This window comes from Chiloscyllium plagiosum, unplaced genomic scaffold (assembly GCF_037043375.1).
Source record: "Chiloscyllium plagiosum isolate Xiang-an unplaced genomic scaffold, Cpla_swu_hap1 HiC_scaffold_1, whole genome shotgun sequence".
Taxonomy (NCBI): Eukaryota; Metazoa; Chordata; class Chondrichthyes; order Orectolobiformes; family Hemiscylliidae; genus Chiloscyllium; species Chiloscyllium plagiosum.
The window spans coordinates 14,098,144-14,115,997 of NW_028270139.1; the positions used below are offsets into that span (position 1 = coordinate 14,098,144).

The 17,854-nt window shown below is 43.3% G+C and overlaps 1 protein-coding gene across 3 annotated transcripts in view; it reads left to right on the plus strand.

The window, feature by feature from the left end:
* Positions 1 to 16,225, plus strand: part of fstl5 (follistatin-like 5) — a 540,838-nt gene extending 524,613 nt beyond the window's left edge. For all 3 annotated transcript variants that reach the window (XM_087977338.1, XM_043698740.2, XM_087977263.1), the window contains 2 exons: positions 1,268 to 1,392; positions 14,359 to 16,225. In XM_087977338.1, the coding sequence (XP_087833464.1) occupies positions 1,268 to 1,392; positions 14,359 to 15,061 (828 nt within the window). In that variant the 3' untranslated portion in view covers positions 15,062 to 16,225. The remainder of the gene's footprint in view (positions 1 to 1,267; positions 1,393 to 14,358) is intronic.
* The last annotated feature ends 1,629 nt before the right edge of the window (positions 16,226 to 17,854 follow it).

Genomic DNA, 17,854 nt, shown 5'->3' on the forward strand with positions numbered 1-17,854 from the left:
TAGTCCAACAGGTTTAATTGGAAGCACTGGCTTTCAGAGATCTGCTCCTTCTTCAGGTGGTTGTGGAGCATAAGACTGTAGGGCACAGCATTTATGGCAAAGGATTACAACTGAAATGATATATTGCACAAACCTGGATTGGTGTTCAGTCTTTCATCTTTTCGAATGGGTTGCAGGTTTCGGTTCATTAACGTGTAAGTCCCAGAATTTATTTTAAAAGAACTTCTTTTAAATTCTATATCTTACAATCTTATGCTCCACAACCACCTGATGAAGATGCATCGCTCCGAAAGCTAGTGCTTCCAAATAAACCTGTTGGACTATAACCTGGTGTTGTGTGATTTTTAACTTAGTTAGTTTGTGCAGGTTGGATTACTTGTTACTTTGGTTAGCGCCTCGTCATACGAATCCTATATCCTATGTTATTGCAGCTATTTGGTTTGTCTCTCGCACAACCTTATTTTTGTGTTTTTTTGTAACTATCTCTCTGCCTTAAGAAATTGGATTATAGGTCATCCCATCATTTGACACTTTACTCACACCGTCTGACACTTTGATCACCTGTAAAGACTGTTATTCAGCCTGTCACGCTATTTGTCTTATCGTTTGACACTCTTTATTACCTGGAATTACCTTGCCATTATCTCTCTACATATAAATCCTGAGCCTGTGCGCTTCCCTCCACTTTACCCGATGAAGGAGTGCTCTGAATGTTTGTGATTTCAAATAAACCAGTTGGACTATAACCTGTTGCCGTGTGACTTTGGCTAATCCAGTACTGCACCAGCACCTTCACACACACAAGGTTAAGTGCAAATAGTTTCCAAGTAATTGTACATTATAAGTATTTAGGCCAATAATGTAAGGTATTGAAAATTTTGACAGAGCAATATTCACCTATAACAATGACATCTATGTGTTTCATAATCTATGTGATGCCAAATGAAGTCCTTTTTAAATGACTAACATTTCATAACTTTAAATTTATCTCAAGGATTGAGCAGTGAAATTGAACTAGTAATCTACAACTTTCTAATGATCAGCAAATCAAATAGGGGAAAATATACATGACCTCTTACAATCAGCAACAAACTGTTTTTTTCAGTTGAAGAGCAAGTATAAAGTCATTCATCAGGGCAAAGAATTATGTGGCCTTTTGAACCACAAAAGTTATTAAAAGCCTCAGCTTTACTACACCATTGGTCTCTTCAAAAACCTGTACTGGTTAAAATTTTCTATGTCATTCAATGTTTTTTTTTCTCTGCAGGTAATTAATCAAGCCAGTGAGAGTGCAGCCCATCACACTGTTCATACCCAACCAGTTGGAAAACAATTTGACAGGGTAGATGATTTTTTCATTCCATCTACTACGCTCATCATTAATCACATCAGGTAGGTGTGTCATCGAGTCTGTGTCAGTCAAAAAAAAACCAAATAACTATCCTATTTTCTAGCACTTGAACCATAGCCTTGTCTGTTTTAAGCCTCAAGTCCACATCTAAGTATTTCTTAAATGTTATGAGTGTTTCTGCCTCCATCACAATTACAGGCAGTGAGATCTGGATCCCCACCACCATCCAAGTGAAATAAAATCTCACATCCGCATTGAATCTCCTGCCCTTTGTATTGGTATACTCCCAGCTTGTGTATTAATATTTAGCATAACCAAGTATAGTGAAGAAAAGTTTGCAGATCTTTGCAAATGTAATTGCCAAAATTTGTCAAGAAGTTCCTTTACAAGTTAAAATAGGTGGTGACAGGAAAACCTCACTGATACCTTGCTCCCAGCGGTTATTCTTGCTGAAGTAGATCACACTTGGATCAACAGTATTGTAGCAGCGATACGTTTGAGTGAGCCGGATGGTGTGAGATCATTCAATTAACTAGTATCTCGTTACCATGGCAATGTTTAATTTTACATATCAATTGCAATTAGTATTGCCTTGAGGTACCAGCCACGAAAAATAGCTTTATAACAATTTTATAGTCACATCTCATCTTCAGTAAAGTGATAGCAATACGCTGCTTACTGATGCTCAGTTCTGCTTCCACCAGGCCCACTTAGCTCCAGACCTCAACATAACCTTGGTCCATATACGGACAAAAGTGCTGAACTCAAGAGCGAAGGTGAGAGTGAGCAGCAATGGATCATTTCACTGAGCATGGGCATCAATGAGCCCTAAACCTACTCAAATCAGTCAGCATCCCCAATGTTAGGGGTTAAATTGAGCAAAAACATGAAGGTATCTAACATCGTAGTTTCAGAGCATGTCTGGACAGGCTCCTCAGGTAATGAAGCAAGTCCAACCTTTTTCAGCTACCTCATGAATAACCGCCCCCGTATCATAAGCTCAAATTTGGGGATGTTTGCTGCTGACTGCTCAATGTTTAGTGCGATCTATGATTCCTCATATACTGAACTAGTTCATGCCTGAGACGCTGTTCACAGAGGCTGTTCGGTGACTAGGAATATTCAAATGGGCCACACAATGACCACCTCCAACAAAAGGGTTGAGAGAAGTGCATGCGAGCTCCCCCGTTGGTCTGACAACAAGAGAAAGCAGATATGTAGGCACATTTTAGACAAGTTTAAAAGTAATAGGGTAGTCATAGTAGAGGATTTCAACTTCTCAAACATCAAGATATTTAGAGCGTGGAGTTCTTCAATTGCCTCCAGGAGGGTCTTTCAAGCCAGCAATAGAAGACTCTCCAAAAAAGATCATAGAACACAGATCTAAGCAGAGGAACAGGCCCTTCAGTCCACAATGTTGTAACAAACACAACGGCAAATGAAACTACTCCTCGGTCCATTTCCTTCCATTCCTTACATATTTGTGTACTTATCTTAAAAGACTTTTTTAATGCCATTATTATATCTGCCTCCTCCATCATACTTGGCAGTGCATTCCAGACTCCTACCACTGTCTTGTAAAAACTTTGCCCCTCACATCTTTCAATTTTCACCTTCTTACCTGAAATGCATGTCCTCTAGTATTAGGCTTTTCAACCGTGGGAAAAAGATTCTGACCATCAACTCTATCTCATAATTTCATAGTCTTCTATCAAGTCTCCCCTCAGCCTCTGCCAATCAAGAGAAAACAACTTGAGTTTTTCCAGCCTCTCCTTACACCTCATGCCCTCTAATCCAGGCAGCACCCTAGTAAACCTCTTCTGGACCCTCTCCAAAGCCTCCACATCCTTCCTGTAATGTGGCGACCAGAATTGAACACATTACTTTAAATGTGGGCTAACCAAAGTCTTATAAAGCTGCAACATGACATCCTGACTTTTGTACTCAATTCCCTGACCAATAAAGGCACGCATGCCATATACAGAGGAACCTCAATTATCCAAAAGACACAGGTGGCGAGTATTTTGTTCGGATAATTGAATGCCAGATAACAGAGTTTAGCCAAATATCAGGATCTTGTGATCTTGTTCGGATAATCTGAAATTCGGATAATCGAATGCCGGATAATCGAGGTTCCTCTGTACCTTCTTTACCATCCTATCTACATGTTGTAAGTGAGGACTGCAGATGCTGGAGATCAAAGTTGAGTGTGGTGCTGGAAAGGCACAGCAGGTCAAGCAGCATCCGAGGAGCAGGAGAATTGACGTTTCGGGCATAAGCCCTTCACCAGGAATCATTCTGATGAAGGACTTATGCCCGAAAGGTGATTCTCCTGCTCCTCGGATGCTGCCTGACCTGCTGTGCTTTTCCAGCACCACACTCTCAATGATCTACTTGGTGTGGCCACCTTCAGGGGAAGCTATGATCTTGAACCCCAGGCTTCTTCTGCACATTAGTGCTGTTCAGAGTCCTGCCATTAACTGTATACCTTTCCTTAACATTTGATCTTCCAAAGTTCAGCACCTCACATTTGCCCGGATTAAACTCCACCTGCCATTTCTCCGCCCATATCTGCAACTGATCCATATCCTGTTGCAGTTTTTGACAACCTTCTACACTATCCATAACTCCGCTGATCTTTGTATTATCTGCAAGCTTACTACCCTATCCATACATATTTTCATCTAAATTGTTTACGTATACCACAAACAGCAGAAGTCCAGAATGGATACCTTTAGAATACCAGTAGTCACTGTCATACAGCCTGAAAAACACTCATCCACCAATCCTCCATTGTTTTCTATGGGAAAGCCAATTCTGAATCCACACCGTCAAGTCACAGTGGATCCCATACATCCTAATCTTCTGGGAGCTTGTTGAAAGCCTTTCTAAAATCTGTGTAAATAACGTCCAATGCTCTACTGATCATCAATCATCTTCGTCACCTACTCGAAAAATTCAATCAAGTTAGGAAGACATGATCTGCCCTGCACAAAACCATGCTGACTGTCCCTCATTAGGTCATGCCAAGAATTCTCTCAATAGCTTTCCAACTACAATGTGAGATTCACTGGTCTAGAGTTTCCTGGATTATCCCTACTTCCCTTCTTGAACAGAGGAACAACATTAGCTAATTGCCAGGCCTCTGGGACCTCCCCAGTGGCTAGCGAGGATACAAATGTTTTGGTCAAGGTCCAAGCAATCTCCTCCCTTGCCTATCTCAATAACCTGCGTTAGATACTATCGGGCTCTGGGGACTTTTCCACTTGGCTCTTCAAGAAACCCAACACCTCTTCTTTGTTGATCTCAACATGCTGTAGCATATTAGCTTGCTCTACACAAATCTCATTATCCTCCACACCCTTCTCCTGGGTGAATACTGGACTTGCCTGGTTACAGCTCCTCCCAATTAACATTCCCTAGCTCCTGCCTAATACTGACACAATTTGCCCTCCCCCAATTTAGTACCTTCCCACAAAGTCCTGACATATCCTTATTCATAGCTAGCTTAAAATGTAAGGAATTGTGATCACTCTTTCCAAAATTCTCGCCCACTGAAACGTCACTCAACTGTCCAGGCTCATTAGCCAATACAAGATTCACTATTGTCCCTCCTTTAACTGGACTAGCCAGTTAACTGTTTCAAGAAATCCCCTTGGATGCACATGACAAATTCTGTCCCCGTAAGCCTTTTGCTGTAAAGGAATCCCAGTCAATATTGGGGAAGTTAAAGTCACCACTATGTCAACTCTCTATATTGCACTTTTCCATAATCTGCTGACATATCTGGTCTTCAACCTCTCGGTGGCTGCTGGGGGACCTATCAGAGTGACTGCACCCATCTTACTTTTGAGTTCTGCCCATCTTGTCTCAATGGATGACTCCTCCAGTATGTCCTCTCTGAATGCAGATGGAACATTCTCCCTGATTTGTAGTGCAGCTCCTCCATCTCTTTTACTTTCCTCTCTATCTCATTTGAAACAATGAAACCTAGGAATATTGAGCAGCCAGTCTTGCGCCTCTCTCATCAAGTCTCTGTCATGGCCACAACATCATAGTTCCATGGACTGATTCAGGTTCTAAGCTGATCTGCCTTACCTTGCAGTAAACACACTTCAGTTCATTGATACCATCATGTTCATTTACCTGTCTCTGCCTATTTTTTCTTTCTGATTTACTGGTCCTAGCATCTATGTTCCCTTCAATCCCCCTATTGCTGACCTGCTGCTCTGGTTCCGAGACCTCTGCCTCTCTAGTTTAAACCTTCCCCAGTAGCACTAGGGAACCACCCTGCAAAGATATTGGTTCCCTTCCGGTTTAGCCGCAACCCGTCCTCTTGTACAGGTCATCCCTGCATTCATCTGTTCTATCTTTCTATTCCTTGCCTGGCTAGCACATGGCACTGGCGGTCACCCTGAGATTACTACCCTTGAGTTCTTACTCCTCAGCCTCTTTTCTCACTCCCTGTACTCACTCCACAGGACCTCATCCCACTTGGTGTCAATGTGCACCACCACCTCTGGCTGCTCACCCTCTCCCTTCTGAACTTCTTGCAACCGCTCAGAGACTTCCTTGACCCTGACACCAGGGCGGGGCAACATGCCATCCTAGAGTCTCAAACACGGCCACAGAAATGCCTGTCGGTGCCCCTAACTAGCGAGCCCGTGACCACTATTGCTTGCTTGGATCTTGCCCAACTCTGCACTACAGCAGAGCTGGTTGTGCTGCCACAGGCCTGGCTGCTGCTGGTATACTCCCCTAAGAGATTAGGGACCCTCAACAGTACCTAAAACAGCATACTTGTTAGTCAAGGAAATAACCACGAAAGACTCCTGCAGTATCCTCTCTTGGTGGTCACTCATCTACCTGACTGAATCTATGGTGTGACCACCTTCCTGTAACTAGAGTCTATCACATCCTCTGTCCCCATATGCTCCCCAGTGTGCCCAACTGCCACTCCAACTGAACAACGTGGTCTGTGAGGAGCTGCAGCCAGGCACATTTCCTGCAAACGTTATCATCGGGAACGCTCGATTAACCCCATTTCTCCCACACCTGGCAGGAGGAGCAACTACTGACCCAACTACCAAGTCCACCCCTTTACGCTAAGAAAGATGGAAGAATCTTACTTTTCCTTTACCTTCCTTGCTCAGTGTTCACCGAAGAGAAAGTGAGGACTGCAGATGCTGGCAAGTCAGAGTTGAAAAGGGTGGTGCTGGCATCCAAGGAGCAGCAGAGTCGACATTACAGGCATCAGTCCATCATCAGGAATGTGGAGCGGGAAGGGGGATAAGAGATAAATGGAGGGGTGGAGGGTAGGGTTGGGTGAAGGTAGCTGGGAAGGTGATAGGTGGATGCAGGTGGGGTAATTGTGATAGAACATAGAACATAGAAGAATACAGCGCAGTACAGGCCCTTTGGCCCTCGATGTTGCGCCGTTCCAAGCCCACCTAACCTATACTAACCCACTATCCTCCATATACCTATCCAATGCCCGCTTAAATGCCCATAAAGAGGGAGAGTCCACCACTGCTACTGGCAGGGCATTCCATGAACTTACGACTCGCTGAGTGAAGAACCTACCCCTAACTTCAGTCCTATATCTACCCCCCCCTTAATTTAAAGCTGTGCCCCCTTGTAATACCCGACTCCATACGCGGGAAAAGGTTCACACTGTCAACCCTATCTAACCCCCTAATCATCTTGTACACCTCAATCAAGTCACCCCTAAACCTTCTTTTCTCTAATGAAAACAGCCCCAAGTGTCTCAGTCTTTCCTCATACGATCTTCCTTCCATACCAGGCAACATCCTGGTAAACCTCCTCTGCACCCGTTCCAGTGCCTCCACATCCTTCCTATAGTATGGCGACCAAAACTGCACACAATATTCCAGATGCGGCCGCACCAGAGTCTTATACAACTGCATCATGACCTCAGGACTCCGGAACTCAATTCCTCTACCAATAAAAGCCAGTACGCCATATGCCTTCCTCACCGCACTATTTACCTGGGTGGCAACTTTCAGAGATCTGTGTACATGGACACCAAGATCCCTCTGCTCATCCACACTACCAAGTATCCGACCATTAGCCCAGTACCCCATCTTTTTGTTATTCTTCCCAAAGTGAATCACCTCACACTTAGCTACATTGAATTCCATTTGCCACCTTTCTGCCCAGCTCTGCAGCTTCTCTATATCCTGCTCTAACCTGCCACATCCTTCCTCACTGTCAACAACTCCTCCGACTTTCGTATCATCCGCAAACTTGCTCACCCAACCTTCTAACCCCTCTTCCAGGTCATTTATAAAAATGACAAACAGCAATGGTCCCAAAACAGATCCTTGCGGAACACCGCTAGTGACGGCACTCCATGAAGAAACTTTGCCATCAACTACTACCCTCTGTCTTCTTCCATCCAGCCAATTCCTAATCCAAACCTCCAACTCACCCTCAATGCCATATTTCCGTATTTTCTGCAGTAGCCTACCATGGGGAACCTTATCAAACGCCTTACTAAAATCCATATATACCACATCTACCGCTTTCCCCTCATCAACCTCCTTCGTCACCTTTTCAAAGAATTCAATAAGGTTTGTGAGGCACGACCTGCCCTTCACAAAAGGGCATGCTGGTTTTGTGGCAGAGTTCGGTCCTTGCACCACAGTCTTTAGAGTTTCACTTTATGTTTACATGAGTCAGTGCAGAGGGTGGAGCGGATAGGTGAGTAGGAAGATGGATGAGTAGGACACATCAAGAGGGCAGTGCCATGTTGGAGGTTTGGATCTGGGATGAGGTAGGGGGAGGGGAGATTTGGAAACGAATGAAGTTGATGTTGATGCCCTGTGGTTGAAGGGTCCCAAGGGAGAAGATGAGGCATTCGTCCTCCAATTGGCAAGTGGATTTGATTTGGCGGTGAAGGTGGCCCAGGACATGCACGTCCTTGCAGGAGTGGGAGGGGGAGTTGAAATGGCCAGCCAAAGGATGATGGGATTGTCTGGTGCGTGTGTCCCAGAGATGTTCCCTGAAACGCTCTGTGAGTTGGTGTCCTGTCTCCCCGATGTAGAGGAGACCACATCGAGAGCAATGGGCACAGCAGGTGAGGTGGGTGCATGTGCAGAAAGATGTCTGCCTGATGTGAAAAGATCCTTTGGGGCCTTGGATGGAGGTGAGGGGGGAGGTTTTACACCTCTTGTGGTGGCAAGGTAAGGAGCTGTGTGTGGAGGATGTTGGCTGGCCACACAGCCAACGGATACTGCTGGTCACGGGCTCGCTAGCTAGGGGCACCGACAGACATTCTCATGAATGAGCTGCTTTTTTTATTTAACTGGCTAGTTGCAGCCTGTGTGTTACTCTTTTATTTTTTGAAACAAGGACAATGCTGTTTTGTGGCAGAGTTCGGTCCTTGCACCACAGTCTTTAGAGTTTCACTTTATGTTTACATGAGTTTTCACCTTTTTTGTTTGGACTGAGCCCCTGTGAGTCAGCTGCATTTTTGCAAATGGGCTGGTCTGGGCTTCTGTGGGTGAACCAGACCTCTGTGGAGACTGAACACCTGTATGTGTGCTGCAAGGTGTGTACTTGCTACCTTTAGGAGTGGACCCTGCCTTTGGGTGCAGGCACTGACTTTGGGAGTAGATCTGTATTGGAAATGGACTCAGCCTTTTTGATGATTGGTTGCATTTTCTGTTGCGTATCCTTGAGTCTGGGAGTCCTTATCAGGAGGAGAAAGTGAGGACTGCAGATGCTGGAGATCAGAGCTGAAAATGTGTTGCTGGAAAAGCGCAGCAGGTCAGGCAGCATCCAAGGAACAGGAGAATCGATGTTTCGGGCATAAGCCCTTCTTCAGGATTCCTGAAGAAGGGCTTATGTCCGAAACGTCAATTCTCCTGTTCCTTGGATGCTGCCTGACCTGCTGCACTTTTCCAGCAACACATTTTCAGCTTGAGTCCTTATCAGGAGTCAGAAAGTGAGTAGCTTGTTCCAAAAGCCAGGTGATTCATAGATCATCCCAAAAACCAGAAGGTGGGTAGGCTGTCCCACAAGCTGGAAGGTGAGTAGGCTGTCCCGAGAGCTAGAAGGTGAATAGGCCATCTCGAGAGCTGGAAGGTGGGTAGGCTGTCCCACAAGCTGGAAGGTGAGTAGGCCGTCCCGAGATCTGGAAGGTGAGTAGGGCGTCCCAAGTGCTGGAAGGTGAGTAGGCCGCCCTAAGAGCTGGAAGGTGAGTTGGCCATTTCGAGAGCAGGAAGTGGGTAGGCCGTCCTGAGTGCTGGAAGCTGGGTAGGCTGTCCCGAGTGCTGGAAGGTGGGTAGGCCGTCCCGAGTGCTGGAAGGTGGGTAGGCTGTCCCGAGTGCTGGAAGGTGAGTAGGCCGTCCCGAGAGCTGGAAGGTGAGTAAGCTGTCCCGAGAGTTGGATGGTGAGTAGGCCGGCATGGTGGTTCAGTAGTTAGCACTGCTGCCTCACAGCGCCAGTGACCCGGTTTCGATTCCAGCCTCGGGCGACTGTCTGTGTGGAGTTTGCGCATTCTCCCCGCATCTGCGTGGATTTCCTCCGGGTGCTCCGGTTTCCTCCCACAATATAAAGATGTGCAGGTCAGGTGAACTGGCCATGCTAAATTGTCCATAGTGCATTAGTCAGAAGGAAATGTATCTGGGTGGGTTACTCTTTGGAGGGTCGGTGTGGAGTTGTTGGGCCGAAGGCCCTGTTTCCACATTGTAGGCAATCTAATCTAATCTAGGCCGTGCTGAGAGCTGGAAGGTGAGTAGGCTGCCCTGAAATGCTGAAGGTGAGAATATCAAGAACTAAGTGAATATTGTACATTCAGGACAGTTTCAGACTGAGTGATAGAGTGTACCAGGAGGTGCAGCTTACTGTCAGTGACTGGGATGCAACCCAAAAAGCTGTTGTCAAGCTGATCGAGGAAAGCAAAGCCCTCCAAGTTGTGCTCAGAGCCCTACACCATGCAGGCAAGGAAACAGAGCCTGCACTATGGACCATTTGAAATGCCAGCACAAACCTGAAAAATTAAAGTCCCAACTTCCTGCTTAAAGGGGAATGATGTGAATGAGACAATCGAATTAGATTGGGACAGCGATTATGGGATAGGCTGGGAGGAAGTGGAAATACAAGCCCATTGACATACTGAGAGTGACAATGATTGAGGATTGCCACCTCCTTTTCTGGAGACAGTTGGACCTTTGGTGCCCCCCCCCCAGGATGTTACTGTGCCCCCCATCAACCTACTGACCACAACCTGTCAGGACGACCAGAACAATAACCCGACCCTCTTTGCAATTGGCAGTGATAGCAAAAAAAATCCATGAGTGTACAATTCACCCCAGTATGTTTTTCACAGCACCAAACACTAGAATGTCCTCCACAGACTCAACAATGTTGAGGAGGTAACATTAATGTCGATGTTCCTGAGTCCTGTGATCGATTCTGCCTTACCCAATCTTTAGAAAATGGGAAGGGGGAGCTACAGGCCATAGAAATGGCAGTCCTAGCTGCTGTAGGGTATGGTAGGAGAGACCCCCTGGAAGGATTAAATAACTGGAAGCAGGGAAAGAGAGAACACCCAACTGCATTTGCCAGGTGCCTAGGGATACAGTTCACAGGACACTTGCACAGGAGTCTTCCAAAGGAGTCTTCGGTAACTTAGATTTGATTGTGCTGACACCACAACACAGGGCAAATTGGACCGAATGCTAGTCCTGCATGGCACTGAGCCAATGAGGAAAGCCTTCTAAAAGTCTGTTTCCACAGACAACACCCACACAGAACTAGTGGGAAGAAGGATGGTTCAGGAGTGGGTGGAAGAGAACTGTATTACATTCAGTTCTGGTCACCGCATTATAGAAAAGATGTGGAAGCTCTGGAAAAAGTACAGAGGAGATTCAGCAGGATGTTGTCTGGTATGTAGGGAAGGTCTGACAAGGAAAGGCTGAGGGATTGAGGCTGTTTTCGTTAGAGAGACGAAGGTTGGGAGGTGACTTAATTGAGATATACAGGATAATCAGAGGGTTGGATAGGGTGAACAGTGAGAACCTTTTTCTCGGATGGTGATGGCTAGCACGAGGGTACATAGCTTTAAATTGAGGGGTGATAGATATAAGACAGATGCCAGAGGTAGTTTCTTTACTCAGAGTAGTAGGTGTGTGGAACGCACTGCTTACAACAGTAGTAGACTCACCAATTTTAAGGGCATTTAGTTGGTCATTGGATAAACATACGGATGAAAATGGAATAGTGTGGGTTAGATGGCCTTCAGATTGATTCCATAGGTCAGCACAACATCAAGGGCCGAAGGGCCTGTACTGCGCTGTAATGTTCTATGTTCTATGAATAGGATAAACAGACAAGATTTTTTTTTTTCCCTGGGGTGGGGGAGTCCAGAACTAGAGGGAATAGATATAAAAGAGGGGAAAGATATAAAAGGGATCTAAGAGGCAACTTTTTCACACAGAGGGTGGTACGTGTATGGAATGAACTGCCAGAGGAAGTGGTGGAGGCTGGTACAGTTGCAACATTTAAAAGGCATCTGAATGGGTATATGAATCAGAAGGGTTTAGAGGGATATGGGCCAACTGCTGACAAATGGGACTAGATAAAGTAGGATAACTGGTGAACATGGACGAGTTGGACCGAAGGGTCTGTTTCCGTACTGTCCATCTCTATGACTCTATGTATCAAACACTCTGTGAAAGTCCAAATAGAGAACATCCACAGCAGTGCTCTCATCTATTGACTGTGCCACATCATCAAAGAGCTCAGCTAAACATGTCAGACATGATGTGCCCTTGAGAAAGCCATGATGACTGTTGGATGCTACGTTTTGTAATTCATGCACAAGCACTCCTAAATCCCTGAATTGTAGCTTTCTTTCTCCATTTGAATAGTATTCAGTTCCTCTGTTCTTCCTGCCAAAAAGGCATACAAATAGGCAAAAAGAAAGCAGCAGACATTTGGATTTCTGCAACAGAGGATTATGTAGGCAGTAAGTAGAGTCAGCTTGCAGGGACCAAACAAACTGATTGTAAAAGCGGAAGAGGTTAATTAAGTCAAATATAGGTCCCTTCCAGTTAGAAATGGCAAGTTATTATAAGGAACAAGGAGATGGAAGACCAATTCAATACATACATTTGTTCTGCCTTCACAAATGAGGACACAAATAAAATCCCAAAAATGTTGGGGAACACAGACATAAACCTCATGAGATAGGATTAAAGGCTGATAAATCCCCAGGGCTCAAAAATACTTAAGGAAGTGGCCAGGTGGTCATCCTTTAAGATCTGATAGACTTATAATCCTTGATTCCCTTCATGATTAGAAATGTGTCTGTCTCAGTCCTGACAACCTTAGTAAATTCTACAGGTCTCTGTGGTACCAGGATGTTGCCTGGTATAGAGGGAAGGTCTTACGAGGAAAGGCTGAGGGGTTGAGGCTGTTTTCGTTAGAGAGAAGGTCGAGAGGTGACTTAATTCAGACATATAAGATCATCAGAGGATCCTTTCATCTGTTTTGTAAATGGGTGACTTAGTGATTAAGCATACTTCCCTCGTCCCAGATTCATGCCCCATCAACCATGTCAAGTCCTCAAAGAACCTTATATGTTTCAATAAATTGTCCTCTCATTCTTCTAAACTCCAATGAGTACAGGCCCGACCTAATCAACCTCTCTGCGTACGAAAATCCTTTGTACGTGTGATAGGGGAAAGTTAGTGAACCTTCTCCGGACTGCCTCCAGAGCCGGAATATCTTTCCTTCGATCAGAGGACCAAAACTGTTCACAGTTTTCCAGCTGTGGTCTGTCTTGTATAGTTTTATCTAGATCTCCGTAAAGATTCAGGCCTACAAGATTTAGGCCACGTCCGCTGTTTAACAAGCAGTGTGATTTAAGGGAGCCTTGCAAATGTTAGAACTTGCTTGGAGCTCCACAGCTTACAAGCCAAATACCTGTCAGCAGGAATCTGACTGTTGCAGCTCACAATTTGTTGTTGAGAATCTGATAAAGGCAAATTCAGGAGTCACTTTGAAAAGGTAATTAGATAATTACAGAGAAATAACAATTGCAGCGTTACAGGAAGGAGAGGTGGGACAAGCCAATTTGCCTCGTCCTGCCTTGTAATCATCCTTTCACCCTATGGAATATTTCTTAATAAAGCATATCAGGCTGAATAATAGAATATAATTTCTTTTTCTTATTTCCATTGTTATTGCAGCTCAGGAAAAACTAAAAAGTCACATTCCCTTCCCAGGATTTGTGTGTTTTTGAAAATGAAGTAGCATCTGTTTCTTAACCCCTGAATCAATGGACAATTTGAATTATCAGCAGCATGCTTTTCACAAGTTTAAATAAAAAGGATTTGCATGTTCACCCCAAAAGTCTAATACAACATCACTGCCTCTGTCATTCTATCTCACACATATAATGTAAACACAGTTAGAGAGAACCGTGCTCTGCACAAGTTATTGACAAAAGAATAGTTCATAATTGACTTGATTGGCTTGCCTAAAGATAAATGAAGCAGGCCTGGGGAAGAAGAGGTTTTTCACTCCTTAAGTGTATCCTGGATGGAACCAGAGGCCACCTGATCATGCTTCAGAATTGTTGCTGTATTCCCTCAAAGAGCTAGATTTTCAATAGGTTGCAAAGCGAAGCTCTTTTAGTCTCATCACCAGGAAGTTAGTTTTCTGTGAGCAAGACATTGTGGACATTGTGGACTGTGGTGTTTGAAATTTAAGGATGCCCTCAATTGCAAACCACAATCTGAGGATTTTATTTCTTAATTATTTTAACATGGTTCATCATTGACCTTTTACCATGTACAACATCTGTGGCTAGGGAGGTAATGCTTTACATGTTTCAATCATTATGCACATGTGGATAACACTTTCCTGATGTGCTAGTATACCTTTGTTATGTTTCTGCTTTAAAGTAGTTATATTTATTCAACTTTGGAAGAATGGCACATAATCAATGCTACTCTATGTACCTTTATTTATAGGTTTGGATTTATTCTTCACAAAGGTGAACCAGCCCTTCACAAAATTGATCTTGAAACAATGACATATGTGAAGACCATCAGTTTAAAAGACTATAATTGTGTCCCACAGTCACTCGCCTACACTCATCTTGGTGGATATTATTTTGTTCATTGCAGTGCAGGCATTAGAGGAGCAACTGAACCACAAATCATAGTTGACAGTGTCACTGATTCTGTGATAGGCTACAATGGTGATATATCAGGTGTTCCTTATATTTCTCCAGACGGACATTACTTGGTCAGTATAGATGGCCAAAGGGGTCTCATGAGAGTTCAGTACATCACCATCCAAGGGGAAATCCGAGAATCCTTTGAGATACGCACCAACCTGCATATTTCGGATACCACTTTTCAGCCTTCTTTCACTGAAGCCAATCGGTACAATATCTTCGCCAGCTCCAGTGTGCAAACCAATGTGCTCGTTGTGGAGCTCTCCACAGGGAAAGTGAAGATGGTGAAGAACCTAAAAGAACCCATGAAGACAGAAGAGTGGCCGTGGAACAGTAAAAACCGAGTGATTGTGGCCAGTGACCTGTTTGGCCAGTATCTCATGACACCTTCAAAAGAATCTTTGTTTATTCTGGATGGAAGGCTTAGTAAATTAAACTGTGAGATCACTGAGGTGGAGAAAGGGAACACAATAATTTGGGTTGGTGAAGCATAAAGATTATTTACTTTTTTAAAGATTCCTGATACAGAGTTTTCCATTGCTCTTAAGCTGCAACTTGGCTGGAAACAATTCGGTTTTATACACTATATAACATTCACAATTAAATGTAAAACAAATTTGCAGATATGAAGACCAGGTACTTTCAACTGATATAATACGCTAATGACATTAATTGGAATTTCCTAATTTCTTAGTGCTGTTACCCAAGAGGTTGCAAATGTTACCTTAACTTGTACAAGAAGGTTTTTTTTCTTTATAGCTACAAAAGGGTTTAGCGACATAGAGTCTAAAAGCTGCAAGGAATTGTAATAAAACCCACTTGTCCATTTCTGTTTTTGCTTTTATGACTGACTTTTGCTTATGGGTTCCAAAATCAAAAGTTTTCCTCATTACCCTTTCAAATTCCCAGAATTATTTGTGCCTTGAACAGATTAATTCCCAGGAAGAGGGTTAATTGTTAACCATTGTGGTTTAACCCATTTTGGTTACGTAATTGTTAGTTACATGAGGAAAAGCTGCTCAGAACTCAGCGTCCACAATGCCAAAATTAATGCCGTAAGTGGGTCCAAGTAATTCATAATAATAATAATAGTTGTAAAAGTAATGAGCCTTCAATATTAGTTTATTATGCATAGAAAGAAGCAACCAATCTCTTCCTCAGCAGAAGTACTGATACTAAACCAGCCTATATCAAATTGTTAACTCCTCTTGCACAATGTTATAGGACTCTGTCAATCAACTGTAGTTAAATATGGCAAGTTATGCAGTGCTCCAGTAAAGTCCATTATTATTTTTAGATTTCCTGAGTTACTCTGGATTGTCTTCCTATTCAAGAAGTTATGTTTTGTGAACAGGACTTTAAACCCATGATTATGGGATATAGCAGTTGCTAGGCTCTGTGAATGTCAGCATTTAGTTGGGAAAATATGGTGTGTGGGAAGAATCTCTGTTCTTTGACAGCTAATGGATATTTATTTTGTAGTGACTAAAATTTTCTCCTGTTTTAACAGTAATGTTGTGGTCATCAACAATGTGGTATATCTCTTTGGCAAACACCTGTCTGTCAAACATAGATTGTTCTGTGTAATAATTTCTGAATGTTGTATATGTAGAAATCTACTTGACATTGGAGGCAAATAAAGATTTTACATTTTGCCATCTCAGTATGAATCTCTGAAAATGTAAGGGAATATTGGAAATGTTTCTGAAAATATTTTTGTACACATTTTAAGGACTCAAATTATTGATATTGATCCACAGTAACTCTCAAGCTGCAAACACAGACTGTCCATGTTGTATTATCAGTGACTGGGAATTTTATTGGAGGATCTCCATATTGGGCATAGTTACATCACAGTGCCAGGGACCCAGGTTCAATTCAAGTCTTGGGTGACTGTCTGGGTGGGGTTTGCACATTCTCCCTGTGTCTGCATGGGTTTTCCACCAGGTGGTCCAGTTTTCACCAGCCCAGAGATGTGTAAGTTAGATGGATTGGCCATGCTAAATTACCCATGGTGTTCAGGGATGTGTAGGTTAGGTGTTTTAGCCATGGAAGATGTAGGGTTACAGAGAGAGGGTCAAGGGCTGGGTCAGGGTGAGATACTGTTTGGAGGATTCATGTGGACTTGTTGGACCAAATGGCCTGTTTCCACACTGTAGAGATTCCATGGCATCTCCTGTTTTATCAGTGAGACTTTGCAGCAGAAAACCAATTTATCCACATAATTTCCAGCGAGTGTAGCACCTGAGTGCATAGAAATTCCAGGGAGAGCTCCATGGACATTCCCAGCCACTATTTCCAGAATTGAAAATTTAAGGACTAGCTTTCAGAAATTAGCATAGTCATCTTAGACATTGTCATCCCAATTTCAGCGATAATGGCCTTCCACCATTTCAAACAGTTCCAGAACTTCATCATCTCCAGTTGAAAAATGTCAACTCAACTATCAGATAAATCTAATAATCACATTGAATAATGCCATCTGGTTATTGGGCTCTCTGTTATGAGATAAATCTTTCCTACCCAATAATTTTATGCACCTAAGTTAAATCTCCCCTATCCTTTCCTGTTGTTTTCCAACAACCACAGCTTTGGTACAAAATCTGACTCCAAAGTGTAGGATGTTTTCCCCTGATTCCAATTGACAGGAAGAGAAAACAAAGAATAAATGATAAGGAAGTTGAAGGTAAATTATTAGAGACTATGTTTGATCAAAAGTTTGAGAAAAAACAAGAAAATGTGGAAGGCAAGTTTTTAGCTCAGAGAAATTGGCTAAGTTACAACAGGAAGATGAAAAACTAAAGCAAAAACCATACATAGACGAAGAATCTGAGTGTATCCCAGAATGTTACTATCTTAAAAATGATGTCTTTCTGAGAAAATGGAGACTATCACATATTCAGGTCGACGAGAAAATCGGCTACAGTTTCATCAAGTTGTAATACCAGTGAATTATTGAAAGAGGTGTTGAGGGTAGCATATGAATTAGCAAGTAGGCAGTCATTTGGGAGTAAGGAAAATTCAAACCAAAATACAAAAATATTTTCATTGGTCTGGACAGCATGAGGGGAAACTCAAAACCTTAGACATTGATAAAACTAGCATCCTTAATACCTATTCCTACACTTGAGGAACTTGTTACAATTGATTGTATAGAACCTCTACCTAAAACAAAATGTGGGAGTGAAAAGTTTTTACAATGGCTGCCTTTAATGGCACCATCTCAGGCACAAGTACCTAGGTACAAATCTTAGAGAGTAAAAAAAAGTGATGTTACAAAATAAAAA